Raw genomic sequence first — 23,141 nt, 5'->3', positions numbered from 1 at the left:
TCACTACATATATAGTCATCATGTAAAATAAAGTATACAAAGATTTACTACAAGGTCATATCTGCATTACTGCATAAAACCCAAGCAAGACAATAACATCTTATAATTTTTATAGTTCTCCACCTGCCTTCCCCTTCCCTCCCTGAAATGCATTATACTCACTTAAAATGAATGGAATCGCTTACCTAGCAGCTTCTAGGAGTTCGTCTTTCTTGTATTCACCTAGATGATTGCAAAATATCATGCTGTTAGCATTTGGCAGAAGACAGATTAAGAAATGCAGTAGGCAGCAAATAGAGAATGAAATAGAGAAGAACAGAAAAAGAGAGTCCACACCCCGCTGGGTGATGGAGCCGTGACGTTAGCCAGCTTGTGAAGGCAGCATCACCAGTGCCTTGGAGACGGGCAGCAAATTGACGCAGCTTCTTGTCCAATCCTCAGATGAAATAGCTTTCTTCAAACAACCAATGAATGCTAAATCTCGTGTCCAGAAACACATTCCCTCTGATAACAGCATGCCAGCTGAAGACAATGCCCCCTCCCCCCTTTTCTATTCAGGCTGTCACAGTACACTTGTGAAGCATAATCCATTCTGAGACAAAAGCAATGTAATGTGGCTCCTTAGAGGAACAAATTATTGGTCTTCCAAGACACAGTTTTATTTGTATTAATTGGAAAAGTTTTTTTTTAATTAATTACCATTATTGAGCTTTACAGTAGTAGAAATTGCAAATATCAGAACCACGAAGCCACTGCCTCAATAGGGAAGGTCTGTAGATTAGAAATACGTGAACTACGTACCAAAAGCACTGAACCTCTTGGAGGCAGAGCTATAAAACCAAAACGGAATACATTCTTAAATTGTACTGAAAGCATGCTTTAACCTTTATGCTTTACACAATTTTAATATCAAATTTTAACATACAATAATCTTAACCATTTTTTAAAAAGTGGTTGAGATTTCTGAAATGAGCAGTTATCCAATTTCCATGATGTAGCTAATTTTTCCCACTTCTATTTTTTAACAATGGATTTTAAACATATCACAGATTGAAAACAGAGGTATAATTAAAAATCCTTCACAACAAAAAATTTCTTAAGGCACTGAGATTCTAACAAGTTTCTATCACAAGCACAACTGAAGAAAAAGGAATTTTAACACAGTGTTTGTTCATTCAATAAAGAAAAAGGACAGCCAGGGCTATGCTTCAAACCATAAATGACTCAGTTTGCTGTATCATTAGAGAGATAATTATATAAAGTGCCTTACCAAATCATTATATGTAAACAAATACTACAGAGATGTAAAACTTTAGATTAAATTAAAAAGTTATAATTCCAATATGAAATAGGTTCAAGCTTAAAAAAGTTTTGTTCATAAATGTGAACTTTTCCTTTTGTTTCTTTGTTGCTATAAAATGCACTGTAGCATACTATAAAGCTATCTCAGAATCACCAAGCTCATGTTTATTTTATTTATTTATTTATTTATTTATTTATTTATGTATTTGCTAAAGGGTCTCACTATGCAGCTCAGACTCGCAGTGATCCTCCTGTTTTTAGCCTCTCCAGTGCTGGGATTACAGGCATACACCACCATGCCCGGTCTCTACTGCTGGCTCAGTGTGCCTGGGGGTGGGGCTGCCTAGGCAAGCACTTAGACAGTTCAGCTATGCCGCTGGCCCACCAAGCTCAGGTTTAAATTCTATAATCCATGAATAGCAAATATTTTTTAGCTTTAACTTTGTCTTGTGTTGTCATTGTCAAATAAGGAAACACTTAAAAAATCTATCCTATTCTGCGGAGCTTGTATATGAATAAAGTCACAGGTTTAGTAATATATAGCAATACACCAGAATGCATATTTCATGCTCCTGGAATTGGCTTCCCCAATTTCCCCTAAATTATATTTCTGATTTCTTTAACAAATGATAGTATAAAAGTCATATTATTATAGTCTCTAGCCAAGAAAGTTCAAAGCTAAAGATTTACTTTTATTAAATGTTTCAGGTAATAATACAGAAGTTGAACATTCAGGCAGAAATACATAAGTCACAAAGTCAATTTTTAAAAACTCTTGTGAGGAAAAGACATAACCCATAGCTCAAAGGCCTAAAGACTCAAGATCTCCATAAACCAAGTTGTGGCATATACCAGTATCTATAAAGGCATTCATTCATTTGAAAGGCCTACATGCCAGGTTCAAAACTAAAAAACATTATGACCACTAAACTCACAGAATATTATTCTATTACAGAAAAAGTGATTACAATAGAAAAAAATCTTATGAAATGCCCAGGATTTATTGGCTAATCTAAATGAGCTAAGAGTCACAGTAATATCTGACTCTAATAAAGACAAGTAATAAAACTGCAATGTACTGGGGAGCCTCAAAGTTCAAATCAGTCTACCTACAGAACTTCTCGTCATGCAAAGCTTATTATTGATGTTTTCACCAACAGGCACATTTTGAAAACAAAATGTTATTCCTTCCCAGATAGACTGATCATAAGCCAAAGATTTCAAATGGAAATCTTTATATAATAAGTACATCCAACAGTGTCAGACACAGGTAGTACAGCTAGCTTTCTACTCCTACTGTAAGGCTCTTAATACTTCAATCAGCTTTGCTGCAATACACCCAGCCATCCACTATCTGGTGCCCGAGGACCACAATCCACAAACAATTGAAGCTATCTTTCAAATGCTTTCTCACAGGAACAACTAACAATGAATTTAGAGCTTCTCATCCATTCCAACAACAAATCTAAGCTACTTACTTAATAGCCAAACCAACAGATCTGTTTCATCTTAGGTGAGAAACTTAAAATAGTCTGGCTGAGACTATTGAGCTCTATGGAACATTTATATTCTTTAATAAATCCAGATAAAGACTGGCAATAGATCAGCTAGAAAGTAGACAAATTATAATCAAGATAATAGCAGCTAAAAATGGAGAAAATAGATGACCTAAGATGACCTATAATGTTTTTATTAGAATAAAGAGTAGGGGAAAAAAGCAAGCTATAGTTACTTTTTGACGTCTAAATTGTTATTAGTAAAATAACACAACACATGTAAAAAGCATATGTGATACACAAATTAATATTTTAAAAAGCTGTATTATTTGATAAAGATTAAGAATAAAATTCTCCTTTGTATTTCTCTGAGGAAGTCTAAATGAACTTCTCTTTAACTCAGTATAAAAGCAGCATTACCTTTTGAATAAAAATGATGCAAGCTTGCCTAAGTAAAACAGAAGTTACGACTGTCAACTGACTTCAAGTTTCTCACTGCAAGAGTTGACTTACTTGCTTTTTCTTCAGTGACATACGAGCAAACTAGACAAGTTTTGTTAAAAAAAAAAAAGTTATTTGGTTGTATTGAGATAAAGCAGCATAGAAAAATGCTCAACTTGTAATCATAAATGCTTAAAGCAATGAAAGACTTAAAAAAGAATTCTGACACTTTTTCTACTTTCAGGCCACACAAGATACACAACTACTAGCAATGCCTGCCTTACATGAGATGCAGGTGCGTATAGTTGGAGGTCACTCCCTCCATATCACCTCATCCCCAATTTCAGAACAGTGCTAAGGGATGGGCTACAGCATATTCATTTACAGAGAATGGCACTGGTGCCACAGCAGTTAAGTGGATGTGTAAGGGTTCACTGAAGATTAGCCACTATTTTCTGAGGCTCTGCACCAGGCTAATATTTGTGAGTGCAAACTCACCAAATCGGAGCTTCTGAAGAAGTGATATAGTAAAAGAGAACAGAAAACAATAATAATAAGATAATTTTTTAAAAAAAAGAATTTCTAGCTTTAAACAGTTTAATACATTAAGCACAAAATTCTCATCGACATTACTTGAACTTTTGTATTAGCTTGTGAACATGGGTCACTGGGCCATGGGAAAAGAATAAAGAAAATTCATTCTGGATCTGTTTATATGAGCAATGCACTCTGCATTTCCCATAGCATGCTTTAATTCCTTATTAGGTATCTCAAGGAAAGAGCTACGGAAAGACGTCAGTAAGAACCTCAAGCATAACGTGAGGATACAGAGATATAATTTAGAGAATATAATATAATATAATATAATATAATATAATATAATATAATATAATAGATTTTTGTGTTGCTGACTGCTAAGCAGTGCCATAAACAAGTAATTCTGAAAGAGATATCATTTCATCAAGGCATCAGCAAATACAGATAGTTGAATATAATTGATTCTTTTAGCTAAACCAAGAGCTTATTTGCAGAATAAATAATTCAGGTGACATATTCTATTGTTTTCATTTATAAATTTGAAAGTTTTGAATCATCTATGTGTCTGCAGAAGAATGAGACTAAAGTACAGAAAATACTTTAATCTTAAGAAGTTAAAGTTAGATATTCCACCAAAAGCAATTTTCAGACAGACTGACAGTTTACTGTCTATAAATATGGGCCTGTAGAATACTTGAATTATTGTTTACACTACAGATTCTTTCATGAATATTTCTAAAACAGAAGGAAAATTTTAAAAAACCTATTAGAGCCTTCTTATTTTTGAATCCTATCAAATCTTCCCACTGATTCTAATACTGACTTCAAAGTCTATACCAGTTAAGTCTAGAATTATGCACCCCCCCACCCCCGACTACCAAACAACACTTCATCATTATGAAATGTAAGGAAAATTCCTAGACTGGAATAAATCCTGCAAATATCAAGGCATAACTGAATTAAAATTAAGGACATAAATATAACTACACACTGGCCAAAAGTGGGGGGGGGATGTATAAGTGATTCAAAACATTCTTTAATGCTGAATATTAAAAGCCAAGAGAGGTATTCCTCTAGGAAGCCATTAACCAGTGAGATATTCTAAAGAATGCCTGTATTTTAAAAGAAAATGACCTTTCAGACCATGATGCAGAGGAAAGAATCATTTGATATACTGTAAAAGAATACAATAAGAGAAAAGAGAAAAAAACCAGAGCACACAGGGAATTCTGACTCTAAACAGAGCTCATCACACCGCCACATACAGAGTCTGAGAGTTCAGGGTTTCTTAGGCAATCAACCACCCGGCAGGTGGGGCCTGAAGAAGTGAGACATGAATATTTTTTTAACTATCACAAGGTTTGCTTCCCAAGAAGGTGGTTTAGAAATAAATTGTGTATCTGATCTGAAGCTGTTTGGCAGTGGCTTTCTATTTTGCACTACATCAGTGGCCCTTTATAGCTGCCAATGCAGAATCCCTTATTTGCAAATCTAAAATCCAAGAAGTACAAAACCACTTGGCAGCAAAGCTTGAACCACTTAGTATACACAGCTACCATGTCTCACTGCAAAGATATTAAAGAACAGTGTGCAGCTCCTGACTCCACCAAGAATGTGTCATAATATATGAGGTTTATCTTTTACTTATCGTTTGTTTTCCTCTTAATGGAGATATAATTTACATAGCTAAATTCATTCATTTTTGATACCTATATCATTCTGTGAATTCTGACAAATCTATACAATTGTGTGACCACTCCAAGATAAAGATTATTTGCTTGGAGTGGTGGCACATGTCTGCAACCCCAGTACTGAGGAGGCTGAGGCAGGAGGATTGCTGTGAGTTCCAGGTCAGCCTGAGCTACATAGCACATTCAAGGGCATTCTGAACTGCACAGTGAGACCCTAACTACTCATGAAAGACAACAACAAATAAAGACAAAAACAAACAAACAAAACATAACAGGGAACATTTTTATTACCACAAAGAGTTTTCTGTGGCCTCTTTGACATTCAATTTCATGGTAACCAATGGTCTGATTTTGACCTTCTGATTTTAACTCATAAAATAACATCTAAAAGAAATCACTGAGCATAAAATCACTTTTAATCTTGCTCCTTTTACTAAGCATATCTATTTTTGAAGTTGACCCATGTTGTTGAAGGTCAGAGTAGTTTGTTCCTTTTTGTTACTAAGTAATATTCCATAATATGGCTAAGCTTCAACCTGCTCATCCATTTTATTGGCTGATACACATTTAGGTTGTTTGCAGCTTTTGGTGATAAGTTAAAAAAAATAGACAAAATTTTGTGTGGAAAGATGATTTCATGGGGCCGGAGAGATAGCTTAGTAGAATAAGCACTTGCCTGGCAAGCGCAAGGGCCTGAGTTCAATCCCCAGTTCTTCCAAAAAAAAGAGAAAAGAAAGAAAGATGATTTCATTTTTCTTGGGTAAATACCTACCAGTGACAGTTGCTGTGCTGTATCACAAGTCTATGTCTAAACTTTGTAAGAAACTGCCAAGCAGTCTTTTTAAATCTGTAAAATTCTTCATTGTGGAAAAGTGACTTGTTATTTAAAGACAAGAAAAGAGAAAAGGTTGACTAATGAGAAACAGGACAGTTGTGCAACATCTTCATGCTCAGAACTCCCGAACTCGACCCTTCTGTGAACAAGTCTCCTAACTTTCACTAATTTACACATCTTTAAGTCTTCATTTCTCATTTTTCTGCTCTCTTTAGTTTTTAAAACAAGAGAAAATAGTATGGTCTATCTTTGGGTCAAATCATAGAGGCATTTCATGTTTAGAAATGGCAGCAAACACTTCTTACAGGCAAATTTTTTAGTGAAATTAGAGATAATGCACAGATTATAACCTACTCTTGAAAACACAAAACTAATGTTATTTCAACATCACTTTGACAAAGCTGTACAGTGTGTGAGCACTACCCTCAAGACAGGGAACATTTTTATTACCCTTAAAAGCTGGACAGATCAATGGGAGCAGCTTTTTAAAATATAAGAGGAGCAATTTTTGAATGACCATCTACCAAAAAGATAATAGTAAACACTGAAAATTACTCGCATGTAATTTCTATCCTTTATGAAAGTAGTGACTACATGGAAAAGTTTTATCATCAAACACTAAAGATGAGGGATAACTCAAATTTTATTATTAATATAAGATTTCTGCTGTGTTTCAATAAAAAGGTTGTGGCCTTAATTTGCTAGATACAATATTTAAAATAGGAGGAAACTAGACAACTAAAAGTAAAAGTAAAAGTAAAAAGTAGAGTTAAATACAAACCAGAAAGTTAAAATGTACATTTGATAAGTTGCTCTAGATATCCCCTATACAGAGGCAAATGTACCTCAGGAAAATAATTTTTAAATAGATTATCTGAAATAGAATATCTATTCTTCTGTTTGCTACTTCAAATAAAAATGTCCTCCTGATTTGTACATAGAACTTTAAACAATTTCCCAATCAAAAGTATCCTAAGTTTTCAAAGACAAATACACCCTTTGTACCCCCTCAGTGTAGAACTTTTCTCTGTGTTTTTCTTAACTCCTAATAAAACATCCTTGCACATTCCTCAACTAAACAATATATGCAAAGTAGATCTAGGTAAAAAGCAAGTAAAAAAACAAAAGCAGTAATAGGGGTAACTTTATAAGAGAAAGAACATTCAATAGTACTGGAATTTTAAATTTTTTATGAGAAAGAAAGAAGAAAAGAAGATTGGTTTTCTAAACATTGTATCTCAATAGCTGTTTATAGACTTAGATATAATACCTTATCAAACAGCTTCTCTTGAAAAACATTTTCTTTAGTACGTGTGAAAGAAACTTCTAGCTAAATTTTCAAACTGATTTTGTAAGATTCAGAGACTGGTCCATTTTAATAATTAAGTTAGTAGCTAACTAATTATTTAAATGAGTTATTCTAAGTCAATGAGTGTTTCTTGATATGTGAAGATTAACTCTTGGATATACAGCAAACCAAATATAAGTTGAATCAATGAAGTGACGGTTCCTATGATTATGTTTAGAGATTATTGTACGAACTATTAATCTAAATATATATGTAAATATTTTCAATTTGACCATCAATTTCCATTAATCTGTAGCTCTGTGATGTGAAATCTCCAGCCAGACATTAAGTTAACACATCAGATGATAAACTGCTATGTGTACACTGTGATCCACTTATGCTTTCTCTCTACTTGAAATCCGTTCTTATTGCTGCCATTTATTTAGATACTTTTCCTTGACACTATCCTGCTGCAATAGTCCTTAGATAAAACCCTCTTAAATCAGCATGTTCATTTCTGCTTTAATTAGTTTACCTTGCTCAATACAAATGCCAAAATGCAATACAATAAATTTGAATCCCCATTTCTATCTATATCTTGCAAAATGTTCAAATTTTCCAGCCTGACATTCATAATCACTTAAAAAGATAGACTGGGCCAGGGAGATAGCTCAGCGGCATAAGTGCCTGCCTGGCAAATGCAAGGTCCTGAGTTCAATCTCTGGTAATAGGGGGAAAAAAAGACCAAATTTATTTTATCCCCCTCTCCCTTAATTTTGTTACTGGAAATTGAACTCAGGACCTTGCACTCGCCAGGCACTTTGTGCTGCTAAGTTATCTTCCCAGCCCCTCAATTTTATTTTAAAAATTTATTATGCAGTGTACCCCATTCCACCACAACTTCCAATATATGCCATAAATTCTACATCATTTACTTTTCCCCAATATTCCTTGCATTTCTTTGCTTGTGTTTATAATTATTAAATCTCTAGTCTACCTTCACTTATTAATAACTGGCCAAGCTTATAATGATGTCCTTCAGGAAATCATTGTAATAAAAAAAAAATATCGTCAAAGGACATAAGTGCTAGGCCTACTTTTAATACGACATAGTTTTAAAAATTCAGCCAAGTATGTCTAGCTATATCTTCACCATGTATAACAAAGATAATCAAATTAGTTTGTCTTGCTAAGGCTATCCTAAGATTATAAACAATAAGTGTGAAATTGGAGGTTCTTAACCAAATCAGTAAAAGCTCTGTAACTATAAGCAAAAATTCATCTAAAATGATTTAGCTAGCTGTTAAGAAGCGGTCTATGATCCAAACAAGGTTGGGAGCTATCATTTCTCTCATCTTAATTCTTTTATTACCACAGCCATACATAAACACACACAGCCTTCTCCAATCAATAAATCCCTAAAAGCTCTGAGAACAGCTTAGCTGTTACCTCAAAAAAATGGTTCTCAACCATTTTTCTCAACACACCTGCTCAATTATGCTCGCCTAGATGATAAACTCTCATCAGCCAAAGCTGTGCACAGCAGCCTGCAGGCGAGCAAGATTCTGTGGATTTGGCGTCACTCCTGGTGTGTCAGCTCTAACCCATCACTTTTCCTCTTTCTGTTCAAGATTTATCATACTAGTGTTATGGCATGTTATAGACCTGAATGTGTATTTGCTAAGTAGATAATTAGATGTTATTTAATTGTTATTAAGGATTATTTCATTCAAAGCAGAAGCTAATAAATGAATAGCATAAAATAAGGTCTTAAATAAGAAAGATTAGGTCTATGACAATATTAATCAGACTTCACTGAAGTTAATTATCTTAAATCCAAAATAAGATGTTAGTGTTACTTCTAGGAAAAATTAAGGACAATAAATGAAAGGAACACATGTAGTACTGAAGAACCGTGAATCTGTATTTCTTCAGAAAACTGAAATTACAAGATTACATCTTCCAGAGACTTTGAAATGAACTAAGGACAAAATATATAAAGAAAGTATAATATCCTATACAATGATAACAACAAAGACATCTATTATATCATTTCAAAAGTGGTCATGGGCAGAAGAGACAGCTCAGTGGATTAAAGTGCCTCCTTAGCCAAGCTTAGGCAAGCGCATGGACCGCAGTTTGATTCCTGGCACCACCTCCAGGACAGGCTGAGTGGCGCACGCCTGTAATCCCGGTGGTGGGGAGGCTGAAAGCAGGAGGATCACCACAAGTCTGAGCTGGGTAGTGAGAACCTGCAACAACCAAATACACTAATAGGGCCAGGCAAATAGCTCAGTGGTCTAAGCATCTGCCTGGCAAGCCAAGAACCCGGGCCAGCCACACACCATGGCAGCCACTGAAACCAGCTGTGGTGGCACGAGGCTGAGACAGTAAGATCATTATGAGTCTGTGCTGCATAGAGAGACCTGTTACCAAATAAATAAGTACATCTTTTTAAAAAAGTGGTCACATGCACCTCCACATTAGCTTGAAATTTCTTAGGATTATACTTGTCATAAGAAAAAGAAATCTAGTAGTAGCTCCTTTGGGTATATACCAAGGAATGTATCCCTGGAATAAAGGGTAGTTCTATTATTAGCTTTTTAGGAGCCTCCATATAGCTTTTCATAGAGGCTGTACTAATTTACATTTCCACCAGCATACCCACTTTTATTATGGCCCAACAACATAATCAGCAAGATATGGAACAAGCCTAGGTACCCATCAACACATGAATGGATAAAGAAAACATGGTGTATATACACAGTGGAGTACTATTCAGTCATAAAAATAATGAAATTTGGGCATTTGCAGAAAAATGGATGGATCTGTAGCTCATACAGCGTGAGATAAGCCAAGCTCAGAAAAACAAGTGTCACATGGTTTAACATGTGGAATCTAATATACAGATAATGCTAAGAAAGTAGAAGGGAAACTATTATTAGACAAGAGGAAGCGAAGGGGAGGAAGAAGGAGGTGTAAGAGAACGTGACAAGACATGAATAACATCAAAATGCATCATACCTACCAACTCGCCCACCCCAGCAGGTGAAACTAGAGAGGAACATGGGATGAAGGGCTTATGCTGAGATAATTAAAATCTGTGCATGTACAAATCTACCAAATGAAATCCATTAATCTGTATAATCAATATGCATTAATAAAAAACTGTGGGAGAAAAACAACCAGAGACCTGATAATCTTCAAATAGTAGTCTCACAAAACTTCAGGCTCTCAGTGGGTTGATAAATTGCAAAGGCAAAGCATCTTGATAAGAGAGTACTACAGGAAAGTAATGTTTTTTTTTAAAGATAACAGTATGGCCCCTATATATCACAATATACTTTGTTCATATATTCCAACATCTCCTAGATGGCAAGTACTACACACAGTACAGTTTGTTAAATGAAGAGATCAAATGTAAATGTTTAATAAAATTATAGAATGTTTCACATAAAATAATATAAAGACAAATGTTTTTCAATATCTGAGCATTTCTGTTTGGACATTTTTCTCCCATCGATCTATCAACTCCACATAAAAATAAACACATAGGCAGGTGCAGATCTGCAGTCCTAGCCCTCTGGGAGGCTGAAGCAAGAAGATTACAACTTGGGGCCCAGCATGAATAATTCAGTGCCTTAGTGAGACCTTGCCTCAAAGTTTAAAAAAAAAAAAAAAAAATCAATGTTACTATACAGCTGCTGCTAAAATTAACTTTTTTTGTCCTTAATCACTCCAGACAACCAAGTTCACAACATTAACTGCTAATTTAGCATTTTAATTTCTCTGTTCTTTTTTATTATTATTGAATTGTTTTCTTTTACACCATTAATAACATGTAAAGTATGATCTACTCATAAATATTTTTTTTTTTTTTTTTTTTTTTTTTGGTAGAGGGTCTCATTACGCAGTTCAGACTCATAGTGCCCCTCTTGTTTTCAGCCTCCCCAGCAGCAGGGATGACAGGTGTGTGCCACCACGCCCAGACTCCATCACCAGCTCAGTGTGCCCCGGTGGCAGGGCTGGCATGGCATGTGGCACCTGGGATCAAACCCCAGTCCCTGTGCTTGCCTAAGCAGGCGCTTAGTCTGCCGAGCTATCTCGCTGGCCCTAGTTTCTCTGTTCTTGATGGTATTTCTTTATGAAATATACTCCAACGTAACAATACTCTTTTTACTTCACAATTTAAAAACCAATATTTTAAAGTTCTACCAGACTGTACAGTAATACATCAACGCTCTCTGTGGCTAAAATATGTAGGGATATTTGTGCCTATTCAAAATGGCTCTAGAATACTATGAATTTTATTATTTTTAATGTATAATTTCACTCTTATGCCAACAAATTTCTTTATATACTTTAATGTCTGAAATCGATATGCAGTACAAATATCATGCAAGCCACATATGCAATTCTAAACGTCTGATTAGCTTTAATAAAAATAACGTAAAGAAACAGGAGAAATTAATAATACACTTAACCCACTATATTAAAAATACTGTCATTCCAATATGTGGTCCTAGGCCTATTTCTCATATTTAACAGACAGGTGTGATTAGTGGCTTCTGTATTTGAATAGTGCAGCTAAATCAATCATAAGCTAAAAGTTTACAGTGGTAAAATGTAATCAGTGAATAGTAAAAACCATTATCACAGTCAGAATAAATTTGCTCTGAGCAAGAGAAAAAGTACTCTGCTAGTCATAAGGAACTTCAGAGACCAAGCCCCTGACTTGTTGATTTAGTAGGGTGGAAGGATGAGAAGGGACAGCCAAAAGGGAGGAGAAGAGGAAGGGAACAGGGAACAAGAGGAGGGAAGGAAGTTAGTAGGAAGAAAGGATCCATTAAAAAAGGCAGACAGACTCTACAAAGGCTAAACATTCAGAGGTAAATCTGAACAGAGAACAGAAAAAGGCTCCTAAGGATGCATGCATTAATGAGAAGATGAGGGAGGAATCTCCGCAACACACCTAAGTAGAGCAGATGCTCAGCAAGGACACAAGGCAGCACAATATCTATAAAAGGCCACCTCGCCCAAATGTGGAAGATACCATGAAATGGCTGAGAGTATGTCTGAAGTGTCAAACACACTATTTATCACTTACCGAATCTTGTAGAGATGCATGATTTTACCACAGAAAATACATGCCAGTGATTCCATTTGACAAATTTCAACATACAATGGAAATTATGCCGTATTAGCATAATTTTTTTAAAAGGAGGGGAGTACAAAAGGTGGAGATGGTAAGAGGTGGTGGTCAGAGGAAGTCTTACTTCTCCATATTCCACAGAGGTCTCAAAAGGAAAAAGTCTATCTTTACACAACATAGTCCAAAAAGAAATTACTACATTTGGTTTGATACATGGCAAACATATTTCTCAACGTTTAAATTATCCAACAATGAACTAATTACAGCACAGAACTCAAAGGAATATAATAATGTCATGTGAGAGTATAGCATAGAATTCTCAGGGCCTAAAGGATTAGAATAGCTAAACTAGAAATTTGAAGTCCCCTCCAGATCTATTTATGTATGTTTGACTTTTGTTGTCACTGTTGTAAGTATAATACATTTGAACTTAAATTGCACATTTATATTCTTTACTATCTAATCTTCTCTAAATTCATGTTCAACTTTGTTATTTTATGTATATACATACATATATAATGAGACAGAGTGTTTTCTATTAGAAGTATGCATAGGTTCTGATTTGCGGTGCTTTAGAATATCTTCACAATGGATTCAAAGCAATATGCACTCAGCAGAAATACTACAAATTCTAAATTTTGCTCTTTCTCTAGGGTAGCAAGTTATAGTAAATACTGTCTTGTGATGCTAGCCAGCTGCAATTCCCAGTCAGCTATGTGATCTTGGGAGTGAATATCTAGCGCTAGTCTACAGTGTATTAAATGTACCTTCAACTAAATGACCTTTTGACTTGGCTATCGGCACCAGAAGGCCCCTAGATGAAGGTCTCAGGGAAAGAATCATCACTGGTGAATGCCACTCACCTCAGGATCAAGTGGGTAACCAGGAGCTGCATATGCTACTGCCCAGTATTACCTATCTTACAGCTCACTAACATGGAAAAAGGTCAAGATTCAAAGATGCAATTTCTACTAACTATGTGTATCTCCTCTGCAGCCTCGTAAACCAAAAAAATCAGTAAACTGTTCAATTTTCATTGTTACATTAGGGAGCATCTCTATTTAATAGGCATTTTCCAAATAACCCATTTAATCTTCAAATAGTGCTAAAAGCTTGTGTTCTACTGTTATCTCCATTTTAGAGAAGAATAAACAATGCAACAGAAGGGTATGCAATCATGTGTTGCTTTATGAAAAATAACCAGAAATGTAGAGTTTTAAAACACAAATTTACCCAGAAAGAATGGCTATCATAACAAAATTACCCAACAACAAATGTTGGAGAGGCTGTGGGGAAAAAGGAACCCTTCTCCACTGCTGGTGGGAATGTAGACTGGTGCAACCATTATGGAAATCAGTGTGGAGACTCCTTAGAAAAGTTGGAATGGAAATCCCATTTAAACCAGCTATTCCTCTACTGGGAATTTTTCCAGAGGATCTGAAAACATCATATCATAGTGATATATATGTGCCTATGTTTATAGCAGCACTATTTGTGATAGCCAAATCTTGGAAACAACCAAGATGCCCATCACCTGAGGAATGGTTGAAAAAGATGTGGTATTTTTACACAATGGAGTATTATTCAGCTATTAAGAATGATAAACTCGAAGCCTTTATATTGAAGTGGATGCCACTTGAACATATACTCATAAGTGAAATAAACCAGACACACATGGGTAAATATTACATAGTTTCCCTAGTTTAAGAACTCAAAAGAAGAAATACAAATAGAAAGATATAATACAAGTAAAAGGAAAGCAGGATCTCAAGGACTAACTAATCAAGAGAGGAAAAGGAGAAGAGCTAGGAAACATGAATAAGTCAAGCCATACAGTTTTATGTAGAAGATGGGCAAGGTAATGATCCTGAGAATCTTCAGAAGATTTTTTAATCTAGCAGTTAATTGGAAAGATTCTCACCCTCACTAACTATATATACTGATACCTGTGAACTAAGCTACTGCACTGCAGATGGTAATTTGTAATAGTAGTTTCATGCTTGGAGTGCCTGTCATTCTGGTCTTCTGAATATGGGCGGCTTGTCATGACATGCCAAGTTGCTGCTATGATGTCTCTTGGGTAGATGGTTGTTCAAAAAGAAGGGGGTAGTGAATGAAAGCAAGAGACAGGAAAAGGAATACTGTGGGACTGTCCTGCTTCAAGGTTGTATATGGTGAGATTTTTGGACTTATGTGTAGACATAAGAAGTATATAATTCTTTATGCCTATTTTAAAAATATATTCTTATTTTTAAATGTTTTTTATCATATTCTGTAGGGACTTCAAGTTCAATATATTAATACTTTATGAAAAATACCTGTTCCATGTTATGCCTACGATGATTGATATTCAAACAGATAGTGAGGTAATACTTAACAGCTTAAGTTGTATGGTAATAACAATAAGCTTGTCTTCGGGATGGTTAACAACCTAAGTTTGCAGACCAAAATTAGAGAAAAAGGAGGGCTACAAGGAAAGCCAACATTTTGGCCCTAGCCTTCTAAGATCAAGTGAGACTCAGGACATATGAGAACTTGTACTGTAATGTCATGTAACTAGGCACTGTCCCAAATTTTCTGATCAAGGAGATTATGGGGCCAAATTGGAAAGTGATCGATGATGTAAAGTGTGCCTGAGGAGAGTCACATGGAGAGAAAACATTCTCTCAGGCTTTCACAGAGATCACATTGGCCAAGCAATGGCCATGACTCATCCACATGGCTGACACTGACAAAGGTTCTACAATCTGAGGTACAGGATCTCAGGATAAATCCTGAGGGAATTTCACTGACCTTATCAGACCCAAAAGCTACAACTCTTGTTGCATAGGTCCTGCTTTACCTTGGTCTTAACTATCCAGCAGAAAAGTATAAAAATGAAATAGAAGAAGTAAAGCCATGCTGTTATGCTGAGCTGTAGGGAACTCAGGTCAACAATTTCTGACACTGCCAGTGAAGTGGAAGACCCAATACTATTATGGGCTACTGGACTCTTTTAGAATATTTTGCTGAGTTTACACACCTATAATATTCAAATAACGGAACTTAACAAAAAAAAAAGGTATACAGATGTATGTCCACTTTGTATCTGTGTATTCAAAGTGGTTAGGATAGATATATAGTTACATTCTCTTAATGAATAGAGTGATTTGTTCTAATGGTGTTTGTAAATAGGATATCATGTCCGCATCTTGTACAGCAATTAACCACTAGGAAGAATGTATGCAATGTGTTAATTATTGAAACTGTCCTACCAATTTGGTTTGAAACTGTCTCATTGCTATTTGTTTGTCAATAAAATTATGGGAAAAAAAGCTATAAAATAAAATAAAAAAATAAAAAAAATTAAGTTGATTAAAAAGAAAAATAAAATAAAAATGAATAAAAAAAAAAAAAAACCTCACAAATTTATTCTGTTACACCTCTCATGGGCAGAAGCCTAAAATGGATCAGCAGGTCAGCAGGGCTGTTTCTTTTGGAAGCTACAGAGGAAAACCCACCTTGCTGCCTTGTTGCAGCTTCTGGGGACTGCTTGAACTCCTTGGACCTCAGACCCTGCGATCACTCCTCTGATTCTGACCTTTCCGTACGGGTCTCATATGGCCCTTCTGATTATAATGAGCTTACACAGATACCATAAGACAATCTCTCTTAATGTAATCACATCTACAAAGACCCTTTTTTTTTTCCATAAGGCATCATATTCACAAGTCCTTGTGATTAGTATGTAGACATTCCTGGGGTATTACCATGGTACTACCTCAGCTAGTAAATGGGACACTGAGGCTTTCTAACTACAATGAATGCTAGCTATTAGATGAAAAGTAGATACTTACTGAGGCAGCCCCAGAAATAGCTAGAAATATAGGAGTTTACTTCAATAAGACACATGAAATGTTCAGTTTTGGTTTATGGCCTATGAAACAAAGTTTACCTAGCATACATTTGTAAAATAAACTATTTTAAAAAATTTTATGGTGAACATTGACAGAAAAAGAGCTACTTAACTTTTTGTTAAATTAGCAATGAAATAAAAATCATCAAGAAAAACGTATGTATTTGAAAAGTTAAACATTAAAACCAAAATTCTGGGTACTACATTCATATCTTCTTTAGTTGCAAAGGTATTCAAATTTAATTTTTTGGTAAAAAACAATTTTTTAAACACAAGAAATACTACACTTTTAGCTATTAGTACTAGGTTAGAAGCAAAGTGGGAAGACATAAAAATCCAAAGAGAAGCACAACAGACATGTTTTTTTCTTTTTCTGTTTTTTTCAAAACCGGGGATTGAACTCAGGCCCTTGCACTTGCCAGAGAAGCACTTATTCTACTGAGCCATCTCCCCAGCCCTCCAGACATGTTATTTTTATCTGCCCAAGTGCCTGTCACAAACTTCGGGTAATCTCATGTGTGCTCCTTTAGGGGGACTGCTCCTCTACTCAGAACTCACAGTACCCTGCTCCTGGCCTGCCCACCAGCACACTCCATCTGCAGACCAGGGGTTCTTTTTTACTACAGGTATAGCTAGGAAAGAACTCTCCTCTCAGGTTAGAGTAACAGCTACAGGATTCCAGCCCTACCACTCAATGGCCACATTCACCAAAACCAGAAATCATGCAGATGAAAAATGGAAACACACAAGTCAGATTCCTACGTGGGGATGGTATGTGCACAGGGCCTTAGCAACTGCATGAAATCCTCTATTCCCCAGGTCTGTCTGTTGGAGAGGCATGGCCTCAACCTGACTTGGAAATCACTAGTGAATTAGATGTTTGACTGACTACTGGTTTGACTATCTAGCAAAGTGAGTTTGATAAAAATTATTTAATTTTCCTATGAGTTTGTTTTTCATTTTTAAAAAGAAATGTAATGCCTTATGAAGTTGTTTTTAGGTTTTGTTTTGTTTCTTTGGTCCTGGGAATTGAGGGCCAGCCAAATAGCTCAGCAGTTTAAAAGCACAGGCAAGCAGGCGCAGGGGCCAGGGTTCAATCCCCAGGCCTGCTGTGCCAGCCCCACCCTTGGACAGGGCAATTGAGACTGGGCGTGGTGGCATGTGCCTGTAATTCCAACACTTGGAAGGCTGTGAACAAGTAGATCACTATGAGTCCAATCTAGTAATAGCACTGTAGACCCTTCCCCCCAAAAAAGAACAAAAACAAAAACAAAAAAACCTACGGTACTGGGAATTGAACTCAAGACTTTGTGCTTGTCAGGCAGGTGCTGTACCATAAGCTATATCCCCAGCCCCATTATGGAGTTGTAAGGATCAAAGATAATACAAACAAAACACTCAGCAGTGCATAACTCACAGAAAACCCTCAACAGAAGGTATTAATGATGGTGGTGACAAAAATATGATTCAATTTTTTTAAAGCACTTCATTTAGTAACAAAATTGTTTCTTCCCTGTGAATCACCAGGGCAACAGAACCTTCCATATATTAATGCATATGAAATAATTCTGGTTAAAAGAACTAATATTTAAAGAATATGAGAAAACAAATTGCACTTCTCAGTTGCTCTACAATAAAATGGCTTACATTTAAATAATCTTGCTGTCCTAAAAATTGTGCTGAGTCCCTGGAAACTTTTAACCACAGTAGAAGAAGGCTATAGTAACTAAAAATGACATTACTAAACAGTATTTTCAATAATTTCTAAGAAAAAGTGCAATCTCTTCTGAAAAAGATAAGCAGAAAAAGCATGCATACCAACCTTCTTCTCTCTGTTCCTAAAAGAACCTCTTCAAGAATGCTAGAGCTTTACTAGGAGTGAGTATCTATTTCTTCACTAGAGATGAAACTACATGTAATTCTTAATATCCCAGCAGGCGACCTAATGACTTCTAACAGCTGCCAAGCACATCTATGTGTCAGCAGTGATAAGCCATACAGAAAACAGACTTGTTTCTCTCCTTCACACATCTTTAGATTTAATTTAAAATACATCCAACAGTTCAACAAAATGCTTGTTGATTGTGGTATATTTTTACCTATCACACAAATGTACTAATCGTGCAATGCAACAATCTTCATGCAACTTGACTAAAGACCAATATGCACATTAGTCAGCATTTTAACAAAATGAAGTTTTTTGTTTGTTTGCGAAACTGGGGATTGAACTCAGGCCCTTGTGCTTGCCAGGCAAGTGCTTATTCTACTGAGCTATCTCCCCAGCCCCTGAAGTTTGGGATAGGTTCAAAATAAAATTGACCTAGAGTTAAATATTGAGTACATGCAAATCTTCCCTGATGATAATGACTGAAAAAAATTAAGATTTCCTGAAAGCAAATGCCAATATTCAATTATTTCCCCAATCTTGCTTGACTATATGTTAATTTGAACAACAGATTTGATGATAAAAATATAACAACCACTGTTAACTATCCCCATTTAGAAAATCAACATATGTATTGTTTTTACATTACCCCATTTCTGTCTTTTTTTCTATTTGTTTTTGCTTTTACTTTTTAAAATAAAATAAAATTAAGAAAAAAAAAAAAGATGACTGGCTTCAGCAGGACACAGATGAGGCCACATAATATAGTGTTTCTACACATGGCCATACAACAGCTAGAAAAGTTTAAATGATGATATCATCAGCTCAGCTTCATTCCTTCTGTCTCCTGAACAAACACTTGTGAATTACTAAATTGCCCCACTTCCAGTACAAAACTAGACCCTACAGAGTGCCTCTAACTCCCTCAAATTATTTTCAAAACTCTTCTGAGATACACCTTCCCTTAAGCCAGTTGGTAAAATCAATTTATCTTTGATGATACCATGGTTTGTCTCTCAAAGATTCATGTGTTGGAATCTTTGCTCCCCCTGTGGCAATGCTCAGGCTTGGGGGAACTTGGAGAATGGGCTTAATACCAAGTGAGCAGGTCATCAGGGGCACGGCCCTTGAAAAATATTGCTGCTCGTCTCGCTGAGTAAGTTCCCTTGAGAATAGGTTATTATAAAAAAGTAAGCCTGATCTGTGAATCTCTCGGGCATCTCTCTCATAGGCCCTTCTCCCACCATGGTAGAAACTGACACCAACTGACACTATTGTGATAGCAGAGTAGAAAACAGGGCCGGTCAAATAGCTCAGCAGATTAAAGCACCGGTTAAATCCCCGGGGCCTGCCGGGCTGGCCCTGCTCCCGGGGTGCACTGAGACAGCAACTGAGACTGGGCATCCTGGTGCGCGCCTGTAATCCCAGCTCTTGGGAGGCTGTAAACAGGCAGATCACTATGAGTGCAATCTAGCAGTAAGACCCAGAACACCTTGTAGACCCTTCCCTAAAAATACACACACACACAAAAAAAAAAAAAAGGACTGGTTTTAAGAGGTAAGAGATAAGTTTTATTTTTTATTTTTATTTATACATGCTTGCAGTACACAATCAGTATCGTTGCAGAGAACTGGCACACGCACATAACATCTTCATTCTTCCACCCACTCCTTCCCTTTTCCTTTCCTCCCTCCACCTCTTGGTTCCTTTCCCATTTGCAAAAGATCTCAACAGACAAATTTTAAAAGCTAATCAATTATAGCAAGCCAAACTTTATACTGCAAAGATATGATTATGGTCAGAACACTTTTTTCACTAAATTACAAACATTACATTTTTATTGAGCAATTTCAAACTGCCACAACAAATTTCACTTACGATGCTATTTTGTAAGTCTGTATCTTAATCTTATTTTTTTAAAAGAACTCCCTATGTTGTCTTGTAATGGATTCATTTCCAGATTTAGCACAAATAAAACAAGACCATTCTGTTGCTGAGATAGAGTTTCCACTAGATAATATGCTCATTTAGAGAAAGATATATGTCTGATTCCAAGGACAGGAAAGTAAAAGAAAGGAGTATTTCTTTTTTATTCTATAATATGCATTGAGCATTCCTGGAGATATAAGAATGAATAAAAGACAATGTTTCTGACTTCAAGTAGCTCAAATGAGGCAAGATATAACCATGAATGATTTTTTAACATAACGCCTAAAGTGCTACGAAACTAGCAGTTAACTGGTAGGATATTCACCCTGATTAACTATATATGCTGAACTACGCAACTGCACTGAAAATAGCAACATGTGATAGAAGGGTCACGCTTGCAATGCCTGTCATTCTGGTCTTCTAAATACGTACTTCTTGTCATGACATACCAATTATTACCATCCTGTCCCTCAAGTAAATGTATTTTTTTTAAAAGGGTAATAAATGAGGGCAAGGGAGATAGCTCACTAGAATAAGTGAGGCAATAAGGCAATGCCTTGTCTTGCACCAGGCAAGCACAAGGGCCTGAGTTCAATCCCTGGTTCCCACAAAAAAACAAAAAAACAAACAAACAAAAAAAAAAAAACGGGTAATAAATGAAAAAAAAAAGACACAAGGAAAAAAAAGTCACAGGAGTGTCCTGCTACAAAGCTATATATGGTTAATTTCTAAATTTGTATAAAAATATGTAATTGTTTATTCATAATCTTTAAATAATTTTCATTTTTAAAAAAATTTTTCTCTATATTCTGTAGGGACTTAAAGTTCAACATAGCAATACTTGATGAAAAATACCTGTTCCATGTTATGCCTAAGATGTTTAATATTCAGACAGATAGTGAGGTTAAACCCAACTGCGTATGTTGTAGGGTAATAATAAGCTTCTCTTCTGGAGGGTTAATAACATAAGTTTGCAGACCAAAAATTAGAGAAATAGAAGGGCTGCAAGGACAGCCAATATTTTGACCCTAGCCTTTCAAGGTCAGTGAAGACTCAGGAATAGGAGAACCTATACTGTAACATCATGTAACTCAGTTGTGTCCCAAATTTTCTGATCAAGGAAAGTATGGGGCCACACAGCAACATGATCAATGGCGTAGAGTGTGCCTAAGGAGAGTCACATGGAGAGAAAACATTCTCTCAGGCTTTCAGAGAGAGGTGAAAAACTGGTCAAGCAATGGCCATGACTCATCCACATGGCTGACACTGACATAGGATCTGCAAACTGAGGTACAGAGTTACAGGATAAATCCTGAGGGGACTTGACTGACCTTATCAGATACAAAAGTTACATTTCTTATTATATAGGTCTTGCTGTCTCTTGGTCTTAACCATCCAGCAGAAAAGTATAAAAATGAGGTATACAAAGTAAACCATATAGGGGCCGGGGAGATGGCTCAGCAGAATAAGCGCTTCCCTGGCAAGTGCAAGGGCCTGAGTTCAATCCACGGTTCCACAAAAAAAAAAAAAAAAAAAAAAAAAGTAAACATTATTAATATGCTTAGCTGTAAAAGGCTCAAGTCAACAACTTCTGCGGATAATCCACTACTATTGTGGACTGCTGGACTGTGTTGGATTGTTTCGCTGAATTCACACACCTATAGTATTTAGATGCCAAAGGAATACCCATCTCTGACAGGACCAAACAAAAAAAACGGGATACAGAGGAAGGACCATTTTGTACCTGTGTATGCAGAATAGTTATGTCAGATATTCAGTTACTTTCTCTTAATTCATTAAGAAGAAAAATTTGTACTAATAGTGTTTGGACTTGATATCCTGTCTGCATCTTATACTATGGATAACCACTAAGGAAGATAACAATGTGCAATGTATTAATTATTGAAACTGTCCTATCAATCAATTTTGAAACTGTCTCACTGCTATTTTTTTCTCAATAAAATAAATAAAATAAAGTGCTACAACACACAAAGGAAGGAGCAACTGTCCTCCACGGAAATAACTAACGCTAAGAACTTAGAATCTGTTATTATCCCTGTGGAATTCTTTAATACCTTTTGAGGCTTAGCATTTTCTAATATTTTTGTGTACTTCTGCACACTTTTGCTCAGTGGTATCAAACAACTCTGGCCTAGACTAAAATCAATGATCTCTTCTATTTCATCTTCCAGTTACTTCAGGATCAACTAAGACTCTGAATAAAATAAACACTATAAACCATCAAAGCAAAAGGAAAACTACAACAGTTCTGTAGTTCTTTCTCAGTAATACTACCAAACAGCACCTTTTTCTGTGTTCATCAAGAAGTGTAAAGTGGTCAGAATCATGCAAAATTATATTAACAAAGGAAATAACTGTGTAGAATGAGAGCAGAAGTGTGGGTTCCTGTGTGTATGCATGTGCGTGTTCTTTGCTGGTTGATTTACAGCTGGTACAATTAGTCCTCTGTATCTATGGGTTCTGCTTCCATGGATTTAATCACTCAAGTATCAAAAATATTTGTGGAAAAAAAAGTGACCTTTTTGTTTGTCAAGATTCCCTCAATAATAAAGTATAACAACTACTTAAGTAGTGTTTATGTTTTATGGGTACTACAAGTCATCTAGAGAGGATTTAAAATAGATGAGGGGATTTGCTTAGGTTATATGCAAATACTATGCTACCTTACA

General features: G+C 35.9%; 1 protein-coding gene across 1 annotated transcript in view; it reads right to left on the bottom strand.

The window, feature by feature from the left end:
- The window catches only part of Tnks (tankyrase), a 184,483-nt gene that overhangs the window by 83,816 nt on the left and 77,526 nt on the right, over positions 1-23,141 (bottom strand). The window contains exon 4 of the mRNA XM_004633286.2: positions 186-222. Coding sequence (XP_004633343.1) covers positions 186-222 — 37 coding nt within the window. The remainder of the gene's footprint in view (positions 1-185; positions 223-23,141) is intronic.

Source organism: Octodon degus, unplaced genomic scaffold (genome assembly GCF_000260255.1).
Source record: "Octodon degus isolate 3935 unplaced genomic scaffold, OctDeg1.0 scaffold00053, whole genome shotgun sequence".
Classification (NCBI taxonomy): Eukaryota; Metazoa; Chordata; class Mammalia; order Rodentia; family Octodontidae; genus Octodon; species Octodon degus.
The sequence above is the reverse complement of the archived record's forward strand: the minus strand, read 5'-3'. Positions and strand labels throughout refer to the sequence as shown.